General features: G+C 41.4%; 1 protein-coding gene across 2 annotated transcripts in view; it reads left to right on the top strand.

The window, feature by feature from the left end:
* The window catches only part of dok4 (docking protein 4), a 36,170-nt gene extending 18,154 nt beyond the window's left edge, over nucleotides 1-18,016 (top strand). Inside the window, exons 3-10 of one of the 2 annotated variants that reach the window (XM_053512953.1) lie at nucleotides 6,169-6,276; nucleotides 7,825-7,939; nucleotides 8,437-8,556; nucleotides 8,916-9,105; nucleotides 14,667-14,805; nucleotides 14,906-15,015; nucleotides 15,564-15,574; nucleotides 15,876-18,016. In XM_053512953.1, the coding sequence (XP_053368928.1) occupies nucleotides 6,169-6,276; nucleotides 7,825-7,939; nucleotides 8,437-8,556; nucleotides 8,916-9,105; nucleotides 14,667-14,805; nucleotides 14,906-15,015; nucleotides 15,564-15,574; nucleotides 15,876-15,964 (882 nt within the window). In that variant the 3' untranslated portion in view covers nucleotides 15,965-18,016. Of the gene's footprint in view, nucleotides 1-6,168; nucleotides 6,277-7,824; nucleotides 7,940-8,436; nucleotides 8,557-8,915; nucleotides 9,106-14,666; nucleotides 14,806-14,905; nucleotides 15,022-15,563; nucleotides 15,575-15,875 lie in introns of both variants that reach the window. The other variant, XM_053512952.1, reaches the window with a different exon arrangement.
* Nucleotides 18,017-19,039: the final 1,023 nt, after the last annotated feature.

Raw genomic sequence — 19,039 nt, 5'->3', positions numbered from 1 at the left:
TAGTGTGAGTTTTTGGGGAAATGAGCACAACAGCGCCACCATCAGGTTGGTGAACTACAACACTTTCTGTCCCAGCAGCGATGGCTCAGGGGGACGTGACGCTAAAATCTATCAACAACACCACAATGAACTTATTAGCACAGAAAAATGTGTTAGAACACACATACACACACACACACACACACACACATACACACACTTTTTCTTTACTCTCATTTATCATTTTTCTCTCTCTTTGTCTCTTTATACTGAAAATGTGTATATCTGTCTGTCTGTCTTTCTTTCTTTGTTTCTGTCCCTCTCATTGTTTTCTGTTTGTCAGTTTGTCTCTCTGTCTGTCTATCACTCTCTCTTCTCCAAGCCCATCTGTCTGTCTGTCTGTCTGTCTGTCCATCTCTTTCTCTCTCCAGCCCGAGTTTCTGTCTGTCTGCCCATCTTTCACTCTCTCTACCCCAGCTCCCCTGTCTGTCTGACCATACATACCCCCCCCCCCCCCCGTCAGTCAGTCTAATCAGGATTCCGTAGCTGTGCTGAGAGCTGTTGTATCTTTCCACTCGCCTGCGCTGCTCTCAGGCCGTAATTACTCCACAGACGCTCGTCTCTCTGCGCTGGCTTTTTGGAAGTGACACACAATTTCGCGTTCTATTCTAATCCCAGCTGAACATTAGTGGCCAGTGTGTTTTTTTAGCTCCGTTTTAATCTGCACCCATAATTTCGCAGGACGGTGATGTGTGGGATCACTGCGCAGAGGGAAGTTTTAAATGTAATCCTCATTGCTGTTGATTGATTCCTGGGGCTTTGTGGTAAGACGGGGTTAAGCTTAATCCTCTTTCTTAAAACAATCACAAGATGCCAACGCCTGCAGGACAAATACAGAAACTCTCTTAGACTTGGGGAAAATTCCATTTACATATGGCAGTTCTTTAGTTTTTTATTATTATTGTTATTATTATTATTTTATTTATATATGTTTGCATTTAAGGTGTAAAATGTTGCTGTTAAAAAAGGAAATTCAGTTAAATTTAGTTTTATTTAAATAGCACTTTTAACAATGGTCACTGTCGCAAAGCAGCTTTACAGAAAAAAAAGAAAATTAGGGAAATTAATTAAAACATTTGGGGGAAATATGAATAAATATGACGATGTTGAGGGAACCAGACTCAACAGGGAACCCATCCTCATCTGGGTGATAACGGATAGCAGAGATTGATCTGCACTCATACTGTGTGTTAGGAGGCTGGAAGTTCAGTATAACAGGAGATGTGGAGAAGTTCATATGGAGTCCAGTTGGTTATTGGAGGCTCAGGTAGACTGTAGGAAACTCCAGTCCTGAACTATCGAGCGACTGCAGTCACGAGTCCTCAGAGAACAGCTGTCTGCATCAGCCGAGGACAGGACCGTCTTCATTGTGAAGAGGAACCGTCCCCAGTCACCACACGCATTCCAGACAGACCACACGGGGCATCCATGTGACGAGATCTCCAAAAGAAGAGGGACACCAGGAAAAGTCAGGTCCAGAGGGCAGAGGGGGTCTGGCAGCTCAGGAGAGACAGGTGTAGTGAGAGAGAGAGAGATAACAGGGAGGAGCCAGAAGGAAACACAGACATGAGGGGGAACTGAGATGTAAAGCAACCAATCACCTCACCGTCAACAAACCTGAGTGATCAATGAGAGTGAGGAAGACAGCATCCAAACATACCAGTTCACCATAATACTCTAAGTCCATGAGTCCCCCAGATCTGCTCCTTTACCTAAGGCTAATCTATTTATAAAAATGCTTGGCTAAATAAATAGGTTTTTAGCCTGGACTTAAACACTGAGACTGTGTCTGAGTCCCGAACACTATTTGGAAGACTATTCCATAACTTTAGGCCTTTGTAAGAAAAAGCTCTGCCCCCTGCTGTAGTTTTAATAATACGCGGTACTGACAAGCAGCCTGCATCCTTTGATCGAAGTAGGCGTGGCGGATCGTAAGACACTAGCAGTTCGCTCAGGTACTGCGGCGCGAGACCATTTAATGCTTTATATGTTAAGAGTAGTATTTTAAAATCAATGTGAAATTTCACAGGGAGCCAATGCAGTGAAGATAAGATAGGGGTAATGTGCTCGTATCTTCTGGTTCTAGTGAGAACTCTCGCTGCTGCATTCTGGACTAGCTGAAGCTTATTTATGCATCTAGCTGAACAACCAGACAGTAAGGCATTGCAATAGTCCAACCTAGAGGTGATAAAAGCATGAACTAATTTTTCTGCATCGTTTAGCAACAATAAATTTCTTATCCTGGCAATATTTCTGAGGTGAAAGAATGCTATCCTGGTAATATTATCTACATGAGCTTCAAATGAAAGGCTGGAATCAATAATCATACCAAGGTCTTTCACTGTTGCACTGGAACAAAAAGACAATCCAGAGTTACAGTGTGATCAGAAAGCTTCTTCTAGCTGCATGCGGTCCTACGACTAGAACTTCTGTCTTGTCAGGATTAAGCAGAAGGAAGTTTTCTGACATCTTCAAGACAGAAGAGTTTAAGCTTCTTTGCCGTTTCTCAGTGACAAGACAAGCTGAGATTTGACAGAGAGAGATGTGAATAGGAGCAGAGCTGCACATCACACTGAAAGTGCACCGTGTTCGTGGTTTAATCGCTGCAGTATGACACGATGAGTCAGCAGTCACACGCAACACGCCAGCTATCTCTCCCTCTCTCTCTATCAAATCTCAGCGTGTCATTCACGCTGCTACCTGCAGTTACGTCCTTATTACGCTGCTTCTGACATATAGTGGCGTGAAGAAGTATGTGAATTTTCTTTTTTCATGAATAATGATTGAAGCCATCAAACTAATTTTAATATTACACAAAATAACCGGAGTAAATGCAAAATGCAGTTTTTAAATTATGATTTAATTTATTAAGGGAAGACTTTATTATGTCCTGCTGCATAACCCAAGTGTGCTTCAGCACTTAGTTCTCTGAGAGAGTCTTCTGGTAGACCTCAGAATTCATGGTTCCATCAATTATGTCAAGTCGTCCAAGTTCTGAATCTGCAGAGCCCCAGACCATCACACCACCACCACCATGTTTGACTGTTGATACAGTGTTCTTTTATGAAACACTGTGTTCGTTTTTTAAGCCAGATGTAATGGGACACAGACCTTCCAAAAAGTTCAACATTTGTCTCATCAGTCCACAGAATATTCACCCGGTCCAGAGCAACGGAGAGTGTGGAAAGGAGGTGAAGAGGCGGGTACAGGCAGGTTGGAATGGGTGGAGAAAAGTGTCAGGTGTGTTGTGCGATAAAAGAATATCAGCGAGAATGAAAGGAAAGGTGTACAGGCCAGTGGTGAGACCAGCCATGCTCTACAGCTTGGAGACAGTGGCACTGAAAAAAAGACAGGAGGCAAACCTGGAGGTATCAGAGATGAGAGATGTTGAGGTTCTCTTTGGGAGTAACAAGGATGGATAGGATTAAGAATGAGTCCATCAGAAGGACAACTCATGTGAGATGTTTTGGAGATAATTAATAGATTGTGGTGGTTTGGACATGTTTAAAGAAGAGATTGTGAATATACTGTATCTGTAGAAAGATGCTGAGGTTGGGACTGCCAGGCAGGAGGTCTAGAGGAAGACCAAAATGGAGATTTATGGAAGCAGTGAGAGAGGACATGAAGTTAGTTGGTGTGAGAGAATAGGATGCAGAGGATAGGGTTAGATGGGGGCAAATGATTCGCTGTGGCGACCCCTGAAAGGGAACAGCTAAAACACAAAGAAGAAAAAGAAGAAGTCGTCCACAGAATATTCACCCACAAGTCTCAGGGATAATCAAGATGTTTTTGGCGAATGTTTTGATGAATGTGATGAGCCTTTGTGTTCTTTTTGGTCGTGGGTGGCTTTCACCTTGGAACTCTTCCATGGACGCCATTTTTGGCCCACAGTTCCTTTCTTATTGTTGAATCACGAACACTGACCTTAACTGAGGTGAGTGAGGCCTGCAGGTCTTCAGATGTTCTTCTGCGTGCTTGTATGAGCTCCTGGATGAGTTGTCGTTGTGCTCTTGGAGTAATTTTTGTTCTCCTGGGAAGGTTCACCACTGTTCCAAGTTTTATCCATTTTTGGATAATGGCTCTCACTGGAGTCCCAAAACCTTTCTTTAGATTCTGTTGCTTTTTAAGATCTTTTAGTGTGCTTCACTTTGTCAGACAGGCCCTATTTAAGTGATTTCTTGATTCAACAGATCTGGCAGTAGTCAGATAAATACCTTCTACAGAAAAATATTCCAGTATACCAAATAGTATACCAGTAATGAGAGTAACATATTACTAAACTAGTTTTAGATGGAAACAAGAAAAAAAAACCTAATGTAGGGTTTACCCTCCTGGGTTTTACATACAAATATGAAGGGTGCGAGTTCCCAGAAGAACTCAGGTTCTCCAGAACGCTTAACAAAACCTAACAGCTGGTACCTGCCTTAAGTTAGATGCACTGTCGCCCTGCACCTTCAGGCCCTGGGTTCTATTCCCATCTCTGTGTGCATGGAGTTTGCATGTTCTCCCCGTGCTCGGTGGGTTTACTCCCACAGTCCAAAGACTTGCAGTTTAGGTTGATTGGCGTTTGCAAATTTCCTGTAGTGTATGTGCGTGGCTCCTGGGATAGTCTCCGCCCTCCACGACCCTGAATATATAAAGTGGTATAGATGGTATATAAAGTGTACCATAGAGGGGGGTCTCTTTCTCCCTCTTATAAATCTCTTTGTCCATCTCGGAATTAGTCTCTCTACATCTACACAACCTCTGAATATCTTGTCTCTACCACCTACTGTAGTTTGTCTCGCTCGCTTTCTTTCCGTGTCTCTTTTTAGTTCTCTCCCTCTCCTTCTCTCTTCCTTCTCTTTCTCTCTCTCTCCTTCTATTTCCCTCTCTCTCTTTCTCTCTCTCTCTCTCTCTCATTCGAGGATTAGTTGCACCTCCAGGGATAAAATTATGCAAACATGAAATCCATCTCCTGCTCAGTCTGTAAACAACATTTCCTGAACTTTCCATTTCATTCTTGATATAAACTCGACTCGAGAGATTTACGCCACACAGGGATTTTAATTCTTTTTAGTCATGAGCTGTGAAGAATTAGAAAATATGGATTTTCTGAAACATTTTTAATCTTCTGTTAAGTCAAAGCTAAAAACAACCAGTAACATGAACGAATGGCAGAGAATATATGGCTTTAACCATTAGAGTGATGATCTACACTGCGTCCCCCGTGTGTGTGTGTGGTTTTATCTGATTGAGACAGATGTCATATCACTGCAGAAATCTGATCTGATGCCTAAAACTCGGTATGAGTTTGCACATTTGCGTTCTCAGCAGTAATGAAAAGTTCATAAACTTATTTTTAGCCCTTCAGAGTTTTTTTATTAGAGGAAACGACACACAGGAGACAATATTGTTCTAGGCTGCTGTGTGTGTGTGTGTGTGTGTCCTCAGTATGAGGTTGCCATGGTAACTGTAGGTTGGATTGTTGAAGGACATCATAGGCATAGGTTTTATTTTGACGGAGAGACGGTTGGGCCTGAGACGTTCCGATCATTTGAACATTATGGGGATTTTTAAAGCTACAAACCTAAAGTTAAATCCTCAGTCGGTCTGTAAACTGCACTGAAGCGGTGTTTTCTCACTCAGTGATGGTTTGTGTATCAGGTGTAACTCGATCAGTGTGAAATTAAACTGCTTCCTCTAAACTGCGAGTTATATTATTCCTATTTAACGCTGAACTTGTTTCTGTCTCTCACTATAATTTGATCTGTCTCCTTTGATTTGTTAGTAGCGCTTTAGTTTTTTACAGATTTAATCAGTGCGCTGATTTTCTCAGTATTAATATCCAAACCTCTTTACAGTTAACTTCACAAAGTTGTTAGGATTCGTACAGCATGTTGCTGAAATTATAAATACACCGTGTGTTAGTGAGATGTGAAGCATGTCTACATTTCAAACAAAACTACAAAACTCAGGTTCTGATGATCAGATCTGAAGAAAAAGGTGTTAACGAGTGAGAAAATAACGATGTATAGGCTTTATCATACATCAGGGACTCATAAACACTGCAGTATGTAAACCTACTTCCTTAAACAGAAAACAGGCATAATCAGTGTGTGTGTGTGTGTGTGTGTGTGTGTGTTTCAGATCTATCGGCGCTGCTGGCTTGTGTTTAAGAAGTCCTCCAGCAAAGGGCCACGCCGGTTGGAAAAGTACCCCGATGAGAAATCCGCCTACATCCGAGCCTGTCCGAAGGTAAACCCTGATCACAGCAACCTCCTGACACCCGGAGTCAGAACCTGAACAGCAGTCTCTAGCAGTATGGATTGCGTTTGGGGGCAGGATGCAGAGGTGTGGTTAGGATTACCACCGTTGCCCTGTAAAACCACTCGCTGATGATTGAGATCATGGTGGTTTAGAAGATTAGAAACCATAGAACGCTTCACCAAGTGATCTTCCATCACATCCATTCAGGATGTTCTTCTGTGAAGTTGAGGGTTTAGCATTCCAGGGGTGATAATGTGTTAAACAACCCAATTCCAGTCATTTGTTGTATATCCTTTGCTCGATGCAATAACAATAATTTTACTCTTCTTAATTGGCAACTTTGGGTTGTTGGGGTTTTTTTGCCCACAGGGTGTATAAAGTTTTGTAAAGCTGCTTTATGGCAATGTCTATTATTAAAAGTGCTATACAACTGAATTAAATATATCTGCAATAAAAATATATTAGGTTGATATCATTTTATACACAGTAGGCATATAGTCTATTTTGGGGGAAAGGCAGTGGGCTTCAGACAGAGCCTTGTGGAACACCATGAGTACTGATTCAGAGCAAGAAAGAAACATTCCTCTAATTCCAACAATATTTTGAGATCAAGTGACACAAGCAAGGAGACACAACCCTAATCATAAGAGGACATTTATGTTGCAGAAATCCAGATGGAAAACCATCTGAGATGACAAAAAGAAACCTTGTGAGGATTCATACTTAAAGTGAAGTGAAAGAGTAAAGAGACACAAGTCTGTTATACTGAACTTCCAGCCTCCTAACACACAGTATGAGTGCAGATCAATCCCTGCTATTCGGTATCACCCAGATGAGGATGGGTTCCCTGTTGAGTCTGGTTCCTCTCAAGGTTTCTTCCTATTACCATCTCAGGGAGTTTTTCCCTCAACACCGTCGCCCTCGGCTCGTTCATCAGGGACGATCTGATCATTCTGATTCACACACACTCACATAGCTTTTAGATACAAACATACAGCATTTATCTGACATTAAACACTGAAGAAACATCAGTTTAACACTTATCTGTAGATTCAAGATTCAAAGAACTTTATTAATCCCAGAGGGAAATTGCTTGTTCTTGGTAACAGTTACTCATGGTTGTTATCCAGTAGAAAGGAGGGGTAATAAATAGGGAGAAAAAATAAATGACATAAAATAAGATATAATAAAATTCAATTCAATTCAATAAAATTAAATAAAAAAAGTCCTAAAACAGTAAGTACTGTATTGCACACTAAATATGACCCACGAGCACTGGTAAATATTGCACAAATGAATACAGGAATATAATATATGTACGTAAAATTGTATTATTATATGTAATACTGAATTACATATTGTATTAGAATGTGATATAGTCTTATTGTGTTATTGTTACTAACAGTGACTATCCACACAGTGTACATGTTATAGAGGAAAGTTGTATAATTTTATGGCCGTTGGGAGAAGAGTTCTCCTGCGGCGCTCTGTGGAACACTTGGTGGTAAACTGTATGTATGTATTAAATGTCCACAGGTGACCGAAATTAGTAACGTTAAAAATGTGACGAGACTGCCGCGGGACACCAAGCGCCAGGCCGTGGCCATCGTCTTCACTGACGACACGTCTCGCACCTTCACCTGCGAGTCAGGTAAAAATCAGGGAGTGTTTTTATGTCTAAACACACACACCTTCATATCAACACACACACCTGGACAGTTTGTGTTGGTAATACCTTATTTGGTAATTAGAGATCCTTATTGTAGAACTTTTTTTTGTCTTTTGTCTGCTTTCAGATTAAATGTTTAAAATATTTATTAAAGCCATACGTGCAGCATTGTCCTGGGGTCATTAGTTTAATGTTCTCCAAACATCATGAAGTCAGCAGCAGCCCAAAGTCATTTTATTAAAGTAAATCTAACTTACAAAGACAGCCTGAGACCAGCGTTGTCCCAACATCCCTTAAGGTTAATTAACCTTGGTACAATGTTTGGACAAGCAAACTCTTCGGCTCAGTCTGCAGTATTCTGAGTTATGAAATGTTCGTCCAGGAGGAGTTCAGAGTAACGTTTTTAAATGTATTGTTTTATTTGGGGTGACATTCCCAAATCCAGTCGTGATGCGTACAGTGTGTGTCGTGTCCTGCAGAGCTGGAGGCTGAAGAGTGGTTTAAGACGCTGACCATCGAGTGTTTGGGTGTGCGGCTGAACGACATCAGTTTAGGAGAACCGGACCTCCTCGCAGCTGGAGTTCAGTGTGAGCACACGGGTCAGTACCTCTGGTACTTTGCTAAAGGTTTCGTAGAATCCGTACACCATCATCAGCACGCATCTCACAAACTCATGCTTTTGAAACGAGAGTGATTCAGCACTTACAATACAAACGCCTTCGGCTGAGAAGTTCATGACAGCGTGGAGACGAAAATACAAAAAGTTCAACATCTGCCCCTTTCATTATACACGAGTTTGGAGTGTTTGTGTCTTTTATTCCTGTCGGTTCAAACACACACACGCACACACATGCATGCACACACACACACACACACAAACAGGAGATAAAGTGCAGGATGCAGCGAGAAAGAACCTTTGGCTAAAATTTGACACAATGTTTCATGTTGATGTCTTCAGAACGCTTTAACGTCTTCCTGCTGCCGTGTCCCAACCTGGACATCTACGGCGAGTGCATGATGCAGATCACCCACGAGAACATCTACTTATGGGACATCCATAATCCTCGCACGAAGCTGGTCACGTGGCCGCTCTGCTCGCTGCGCCGCTACGGCCGGGACGCCACGCGCTTCACCTTCGAGGCCGGCAGGTACGCACCACAGGAGGGCGAGGCGGCGGTATAAAGAGGAACCATCGTCTGAGGTGCTGTTCCCTCTGACTGTAGTGCAGGTTTATATTAATGCCCTCTCATTCTGATACGTTATAGTTTCCATAGCAACAGTGTTCAGGGATGATAAGCTGATTTAGGAACTCTATGTAAACGTTTTTATGGAGACATGTTGTAAAGTTTTTCTAAAGTTACGTAGTAGGAGAGGCGAGTTGCTCGGTCTGTCCGCTGTGCTTCGGTAAGCTTCTCTGGCGCCAGGAGAGACTCAGTCAAACACACACACACATGTTGTCTGTCAGAAAGGTCTCTGTTTATTAACAGCAAAAGATGGGGTTTATATATGTTTGACCAAACGCCTGTGCCATAGACATATGTTACTACAAAGAACATGAACCACTGTAAATGTCCTGGTGAGATCCTGAAGAATCAAAGGAGAGGAAGATAGAGAGGTGTCCGTCCAGAGACAGATCACAAGATGTTGGCTCGAGTTAGGGGGAGAGGGGGAAGGAGACAGAGGGGCAGAGAGAGATGAAGGGAGAATGGGAAGGTGAGCGTGGGAGCGTTCACACCTTAAGGAGCAGATGCAAGAGGAGACAGGAAGATAGCAACAGGAAAGATTTAACACGTTAATATCAGATCTATGAGGAAGAGAGCAAGAGAGTAGAAATAACTTCTTTATATATAAAATAATTCTAACAGTTGCCCCCTTAAATTCTAAAAGAATTTGTGAATGTCAATTAGTTAACATAGCAAGAGATATTAACGTGAAGAAGCAGAGATTCATAATTAGTAAAGTCAGCAAAGATGATAAGAAGGATGATAAAGAGAATAGATAGAAAAGATAGAACAGTTATAGAGAAGATCAGGATTAAATCACTTCTAGAATCACAATTAGAAATGAAATTAACAGTACATAGGTCATCAGGCGTTGGCACAAAATAAAATAAAATGTGGAAAAAAGAGCTAATACAAAGTTGAACCTATATGTGTATGTGAAAAAGGTGAGAAGCGACGAGAGCCCCCTTTTGAGGTGTCTTCAGGACGTGTGTCGCTCCACTAGCCCCTCGGTGCGGGCTAGGAGATCTTGTGAAGTAGTGGTCGATTATCTCAAGCAGTCAGAGTTGTCTGCGGTGCCTTCTTCACACGGCTGGCGTGTATCCACTGTGGCTGTGAATCTGTGAGAACAGCTGTGCGAGTCACTGCAATTACAGTTGTAGGTGTACTGTAGGCAGCGTCCCCCACCTTCCTAGGATTCAAACCTTTTACCAGCACTGTATCACCTGGGATGAAAGAATGAGTAGGCTTGTCTGTAGGCAGAGGGAGAGAAGCAGAGACATTACCATGAACACTGTTCAGTTTTTCAATGAGTGCTTGCGTGTAATCGCCGACAATCACGTCCAGATCACCTGTAAGGGAAACACCAGGGTTACCTTTTACCCAGGGGGTGGGGAATGGTCGTCCCATTATAATCTCAAATGGTGAAAGTTTGGTTGTAGAATTGGGTGTCATTCTAATTTCACAAAGCACAGACGGTAACAGGTCAACCCAGTTCTTACCTGTATCCATCATGGCTTTGGTCAACCTATCTTTAATTGTTCTGTTCATCCTTTCTACCATACCAGAACTTTGGGGATGGTAGGGGATGTGAAATTTCCAATCAATGCTTAAATATTTACACAATTTTTGTGTCACTTTGGAGACGAAGGGCGTGCCATTATCACTGTCAATAGATGTTGGAATACCATATCTAGGAATGATTTCTTTAGCCAGAATTTTAACTACTATTGTTGCATTTTCTTTTGAGCATGGAAATGCTTCTACCCATTTAGAAAATCTGTCCACAATTACAAGCATGTATTTAAGATTTCTGACAGGTGGCATGTGTCTAAAGTCAATTTGTAAACATTGAAATGGTGCAATAGGCATTGGCAAGGCATCATGTTTAACATGTTGTCCTTGTGTATTTGCGCGAGCACAGATCAAACAGGAATCTAAAAGAACAAGTGTAGCCTGTTTGATATTGCGAATGCAGAATCTGTCCTCGATCATACGGATTACCCCCCGTTTTGCGACATGTGAAATACCATGAAAATGTCGCACTAATAACGGGAGGACAGATGCTGGAAGAGCTATACGGCCAGTCTCATCCCGAATTAGCATATCGCTGCCAGGTGAACACTTACGGGAGGACCAAAAATGTAGATCTTCGGGTGATGAATGGGTTTGCAAAAAGGCTATGTCAATGTCAGATGACAAACTTGGGACGGAGACATGGGACGTCAGAGAGAATACTGTATCCCTACAAACCTGTGGGGACAAAGGTGCTTCTTTAGCTAAACAGTTACCCAAAACCTCTTCAGAGTCACCAGATGCATGACCTTTGACCTTCACTATAGCCAATTGCGATGGGAGTAAACTAGCCTGTAAAAGATTAAAGACAAGATTAGCATGTGACATCTTTCCAAAATCATGTGTGACATCATAAGCATAAAGAGCCACATATTATGTAATGGGATGGCCTGAGGCATCTGGTGAGCCTGCGGAGCAGAAGAAACAAAACCATTTTCTATATCTCTCTTTTTCTTCCTACACTCCCGTTCCCAATGTCCTGATTTATTACAGTATCTGCAGATTGTTTCTTTACAGTGACGTTCCCAGTGTCCTTGTCTATTGCAGTTTCTGCATATAATAGTGTGGCATTTAACAGGTTTCTTTGTACCATTAGCATTTATTGTAGGTGACGTGTCATTAGATTTTCCTCTGAGCGAGGCAATAAAATTGCTTTTAACATCCAGATCACATACCATCCTTCCCATGAGTTGTATGGCAGGTTAGTGTCCGGTCCCTGCTAGAGAAATTTTAAAGATTTAGCAGAATTACGGTCTATATTATTAACAAAGAAAGTCCCTGTGTAAAAACCATGCACTTTTAAATTTTTTTAATATAGTTTAATTCCTAAAACCTACTCCTGTCGAATAGGTGACACAAAAGGTTGAATAAAATTCCAAATCCTTAATTATACATCCAATCATTAGGAGTAAGAGACTGTTTGGAACGACCATTACCCATTTTGTTAGTAAGTTACAGTTAGTAAACAAACCAAGCTTATCGAAGTTAAGCGGACACTTTAAGCTTTTTTTTATTACGGGTGGTGTGACGTTCGAACAGAGTGTATCAGAATCTATTTAAAACTGAAGAATACTGTAATTTATAAGTGTATTATCAAAATGTGCAATATCTCCGCGTTCCTGATAACACTACCAGGAATATGGATTCTATTTCAAATCTCACGTGCCTCTACACCTTTGGAGATGATTCACACATTTATCAAATACCAATATAGTGAATTAATAAGGCATTCGGCCAATCTACCCTGTTTCTGAGAACACTCTCAGAAAAATGAACCTCAGGTGCGCCGGGCTGAGTCCACACGCCTCTACGTCAGGGAGACAATAAAACTCATGCACCTCCCACGTGTATAACTGCAACTGCACGCCGCTCCCTGTTCCAAAGAACACTCTAAGGAATATGGCTATAACCAATTAATTTATTCATTTTCTAGCCACGCGCCTCTACGCCAGGGCCAGCTTATACACAAAGTGCACGCTACAAATGCCTCACTAAATTACTAATATTGTAATGCATAAATTACGTCAACAACAGAAGTTAGTGAACGTAAAACTTTTTAAAACACACCCGAAGTAGCGCGTCTCCTCTAACGGGACGCGGTTTTGATGACGTAGGTACTCGCGACGACAGCGCTGTGTATGTTTTTAGCTTATTGCTAACAACACCGGTTTAGTTTCAGTTAAACACCTAGTTTTATCTGTATCTTTCAATTAACCACAATCGCTACAGCCGCTGTAATTTTAATCAATAAAACAACGCGAGTAATGCCAAAAACAATGCGAGACAAAAACAAATTAACACGCATAAAGTATATTTTTTCCAAAATATACCCCAAATATACGCCAATTTACTACGTAAAATAAACTATTGGTTCAAAAACTTTTCTGACCAAGGAAGGAAGTACAATAGCAAAAATAATGCTTAACTTACCTTCCTGGAGAGAAAAGGTTAGACGAGCCCCCAGATTGTAAAGTTTTTCTAAAGTTACGTAGTAGGAGAGGCGAGTTGCTCGGTCTGTCCGCTGTGCTTCGGTAAGCTTCTCTGGCGCCAGGAGAGACTCAGTCAAACACACACACACATGTTGTCTGTCAGAAAGGTCTCTGTTTATTAACAGCAAAAGATGGGGTTTATATATGTTTGACCAAACGCCTGTGCCATAGACATATGTTACTACAAAGAACATGAACCACTGTAAATGTCCTGGTGAGATCCTGAAGAATCAAAGGAGAGGAAGATAGAGAGGTGTCCGTCCAGAGACAGATCACAAGATGTTGGCTCGAGTTAGGGGGAGAGGGGGAAGGAGACAGAGGGGCAGAGAGAGATGAAGGGAGAATGGGAAGGTGAGCGTGGGAGCGTTCACACCTTAAGGAGCAGATGCAAGAGGAGACAGGAAGATAGCAACAGGAAAGATTTAACACGTTAATATCAGATCTATGAGGAAGAGAGCAAGAGAGTAGAAATAACTTCTTTATATATAAAATAATTCTAACACATGTCCTTCAGGTTAAAGAGACGTTTCTGCAACGTATGGAAGGAGTCTCCAGTGTCAGCACTTTGAAACTTTAAGAGGAACGAGTGTTATAAATGTTTTTGTTGTTGATTATTTTTCTAAAACATCGCACCCTATCATTATTTATTCCTCGCTTAAATACAGCAGGTTGCAAAAGATTTCTGAATGTTTAAAGGTAACGGAAACACAGCTTCCTTCTGTGCAGCGGTAAAAACAAGAAAGGTTTCGAGCAGCTTTCCTTCTGCCACCTTTTTCACATTGTCGTACATCTTATTATCTACATGTTTATGTCCATTTCCTTTCTGGGAAATCCCATATTACGTCTAGTTTATTGTATCAGAGCGTAAGTGCATCAACCAGACCAGCAGATTTGCACGGCTTAACCGAGCTGTATTGAACTGACGACCTCATAAAGAGGCTGAATGAATAGATTAAAAGGAAATTCAGTGGTGTGTGTTTGTGTAGGTGTGTAGGTATGTGTGTGTGTGTGTGTGTGTGTGTGTGCACGTGTGCAGGGGCGCTCTTATCTCCTCCTGACACTTTGATCAATAATAAAGGAAGATTTGTAACGCCTGCAGGATGCCCCTGAAAGGACAGAGATAAGGAAGAGTAAGAGTCAGGATGATGTGCAGTGGAGTGCTGCCCCCTGATGGCCATCAGCCTCATTGCTATCAGTAGGAACCTTAATAGAGTGAATGTTAGACAGCAGGACGGGACGATGGAATGAAAGTGAAAGAGGAAAACCATTAAATACCAAATAATCCATTATTTTACGTACATTATTGAAACGTGTTTGATGAAAATGCTCAATAAATAAAGCAGCACAACAGTGTGTAGAACAACACCGCTATGCTAAGCTATAAGGTCTAAGAACACTCTTTAATGTCATGCATGTGTGTGTCAGAATGTGTGACAGCGGTGAAGGTCTATACACGTTCCAGACACGAGAAGGTGAGCAGATCTACCAAAGGGTTCACTCTTCCACACTGGCCATCGCCGAGCAGCACAAGAAGGTCCTCATGGAGATGGAGAAGAACAGCAAGGTGAGCGGCGTTCAGGCCGAGAGTCGTTCCTTTAACATCATTAATAATGTGGTGTAAAGACACAGACTCACATGTTCTCACATTGTCTCTGGTGTGCTAGCTGTTATCCAAAGGCTCAGAACCAGACTCGTACCCCTGCACACCCACGGCCATCCTGCCCCGCAGTGCCTTCTGGCACCACATCACAGGGTCGCAGGACCAAGGACCCGAGTAACGGTGAGGAAAACAATACCTCTACTCAAATACTGTGTGTGTGTATATGTATATATATATATATATATATATATATATATATATATATGATACAAAAATATTTTTTGATGTTATAGAATACTTATGGAAATGAATTCAAGCTGATTCATACCAGACTGACTGCTGATAGACTTTCTTTTACTTTTTTTTTATTTCTAATTACAGAAATATTCATCCTTTACATAAAGGTTCCCCTCAACTAACAGTCTATAATTTAATGTTAACTTTAACATGAGTTTACCGATAGTGTTGTGAACATAGTGGCACCGGATCAGTGGTGTTAAAGTAACACAGTAACGCAGATGTTATGAAAGTAACAAACAGCTGTGTTTAAATAAAATCTAAAACAAAAGCAGCATTAACAAAGTAACAAAGTTTTAAAGTATCAGTGACTTTTTATTCTTTAACCAAGTGCCAAACAGATGATTAAGTTACAGATGTAAAGAAAGTAATAACAATTATTTAAAAGTAACAGCAATGTTTACAAAGTAACAAACAAATAACAGCTACAGTAACAGTGATCACATCAAAGTAACAGAGTAACAAAGTATCAGTGATACATCAAGTAAGAAACCGCGCTGTCAAAGTAACGGCTACACAACCAGCGATAAAGAATCAGAAACACTACAGCGTTGTTACACAACCTACAGCCAAGTCGACAAAACAACACTATCAGTGAAAATGTAACAGTGGATCAGTGGATCAGCATCAACTCAAATATATCGTCTGAACTCATGTCTCTAGTTTCTTCCATGATCCGTGTCTCCTAAATCCCGTTCTGTGTGTGTGTGTGTGTGTGTGTGTGTGTGTGTGCGCAGGTGAGATGTCCATGGTGTCTCAGTCAGGAGCCGAGTCAGACCTGTTGTCCCTAGAGCGCCACAAACATCCAGCACACTTCTCCACTTAACCCGGCCGACCCCAAGCTCCACAGACTTTATCTTCGGGTTTTGGGCCTGACCCTCCCGCCACACTGTCCTCTGCCCTGTTCACATATTCTTTCCCCACACCAGGGGCAGATCTGTGACGCCCCAATGCCTGAGTCAGTCCCGGCGGCTGGAGACACGTCCTGAGAGGGAACGCACTGTGAAATGTGAACCATGGAACATTTGGATTTGATCTTTTTTTGTTTTTCCAAATGATCATTAGCGGTGCACGTTTATAGAATCCTGTTGCCTCTCTGAAAAAGGGGTGGGGCTTTAGGGTTAGAACTCCACTGTATCTCTGTCTATCACATGCACAATGATCAGTATCTCTGTCTCTGTCTGTGTGTCGATGGTGCATGTCCTCGTTAACTGTGGAACAGTTTTGAGATTCGTAGCAGGGCCGCGTTTAGTGTAGATCACTTTCTTTACTGCTGAGGATGAATAGAAGAACATGCAGAACTAGAGTAGGCTTCCATTTAAACTGTACACTGGTGTGTGAGATTTAATCTGAGATATAATCTGAGGAGGTGGCAAAAGTTTAGGAGAAAGCCAAGGATGCTTGGGACACTTGAGGAACTCTGGAACTCTGGAGCCACCTGTCCTTCACTGATGTTTGCTTTTTTTCTTTTCATCATTACGAAATATCTTCCAGTCCTTTCTGGAACATGTTGCATCTTGAATTTCCTGTGACTGCTTCAGAATAAATCTGATGACTTTTTGAAGGAGATCCGTTGAAATGATCTTCTGAAGGTCACAGCTGTGAGATCCAGTCAGTGATGAGGATGATGAGGATTAATCCAGTAACAGACTGGATTGGATTTCTGTATTTACATGAATCACCCAAGCACAATGTCAACAGTTTTGGGAAGCACTTAAAGGGAAACTCCTCCCTGATCACCACATTACCCACAATGCACAGTGCTGCTGCTGCTGCAGGGTACTTTAGTTCTAAAGAAAGCGATGCAGAGGCACTTTAGTCCTTTAGTCTGTCGAGGTCTCTGAGTTCCTCATCCGTTTCTCTCGCTCAAGCATATCATCAACAACATCAACACCATCGCCGCTAGCAAGCCGAGTCGAGGCTTTGTGTCTTATAGCTTTGTGGCATCCTGGGAAGTTCAGCAGTTGCTTCAACTACTCCGATGATGGATTACCTTGAACATGAAGCTTGTTATCAGTTAGACTTTACGAGCAATAGCTATGACAATAAGAGCACCTCTGTGACAACTTCTTACAACACTACAGCACCAACCAACAGGTCACAGCACAACCACTAATCAGATATGTCACCATCCTCATATTTCATGTCTTTCAGGATGGAGTTTAACTTTCAGTCTCCACTATTTGCTCATGTTAAATATTTATATATAATAGACAGTTTTATCAGCATCACTTTAGTGACTTAAACCTTATATTAGATGATTTCAGTCCTGAAGAGTTCACAGAGGTTTTCTTTAACATGTCTGTGGCCGATGCTAATTTTTTATACGACACACCTCATCTTCATCCATTTCATCGATTACTTTTTAAACTAACTCTCACATTTATAGAGATTTACTTCCGGGTGAGATTCGGGTTTCTCCAGTTTTTAGGATTTCAGCAGCACGAGGAGGTTTGTGCTGTTCATGTTCCTGAAATGTGAGGAACAGCCTTATGTGTAAATGTTGAAGTGCTTATTTAATGCTGGAGTCCATAAACATGCATGCATACGCACAAACACACACACACACACACACACACATTTACATACATACATGCACACTAATGTATATTATTTATGTAAAACAAAAAAGGGCTAAATTCAGATGTTTGTCTTTTTCATAGCTCTGTGTATGTGTGCGTGTTTGTGTGCGTGTTTGTGTGTGTGTGTGTGTGTGTGTGTGTGTTAGCTCTCTTTGTCACTCTACATGGCACATGTATATAAAGCTATTTATTTCCGATCGAGTGATTCCTGTATGTCAGTCAGTAGACTGAGGCAGACGCTGTGTCATGTGTTTGTTTGTTTGTACGTCTGGTAAGATGACAATAAAAGCCAGAAGATGGACTGCGTTATAAATTTCTTCAGTGTCCTGTTCTTCTTTTTTTTTTCCCCTGTTCTTTGCAAGGCACATTTATTTGTCTGGGATATTTCTCATAAAGAGAAAAATATGTCTATGAAAATTAATGTGTAAACATAAAAGAAGAGTATAATCAAGGAAAATTCTCAGTACTGTTAACCCAATAGTCCAGGTTTGTTTAAGTCTAAATGGTGGTGCATATAAGTACATTACTGTAGGTCTTGGTCGTTATGAATTGTCATGCTCTGTCACCTAGAGCGTGACTTTTGTCACCTACTGCGTGAATACAATTCAAGTAATCAGAGCCAATTTCCATAACCCTCATTTTGTGCAAAAAATTAACAAATTAATTTAAGTCTTTTAGCTCAGTGCGTCTGCACAAGCTTCATACGAGTCTCAGCTGAACTTTGTAATGCATTTTTGCACAAAACAAGGGTTGTGAAATTTGGCCCTGAGTACTTACACTGTACTCGCGCTCCAGGTGACAAACTTCACATTGTGTGCATGACCATGACGACCATGACTTAACAAAACAAGTGAAGAACAAAACTATAGGGAGGGCTTTTCCCTCCCTGGATTGACCTATCGCCAAACTTCACATTGTGTGCATGACCAAAGCCATTGTGTGTGTGTGTGTGTGTGTGTGTGTGTACAATGGGGCAAAAGAGTATTTAGTCAGTCACCAATTGTGCAAGTTCTCCCACTTAAAAAGATGAGAGAGGCCTGTAATTTTCATCATAGGTATACCTTAACTATGAGAGACAAAATAAGAAAAAGAAATCCAGAAAATCACATTGTAGGATTTGTAATTAATTATTTGGTAAATTCCTTGGTAAAATAAGTATTTGGTCACCTACAAACAAGCATTATTTCTGTCTCTCACAGACCTGTAAAATCTTCTTTAAGAGGCTCCTCTGTCGTCCTCTCGTTACCTGTATTAATAACATCTGTTTGAACTCGTTATCAGTATAAAAGACACCTGTCCACAACCTCAAACAGTCACAA

Source organism: Clarias gariepinus, chromosome 15 (assembly GCF_024256425.1).
Source record: "Clarias gariepinus isolate MV-2021 ecotype Netherlands chromosome 15, CGAR_prim_01v2, whole genome shotgun sequence".
Classification (NCBI taxonomy): domain Eukaryota; kingdom Metazoa; phylum Chordata; class Actinopteri; order Siluriformes; family Clariidae; genus Clarias; species Clarias gariepinus.
This window is presented reverse-complemented; position numbering and strand designations above follow the sequence as displayed.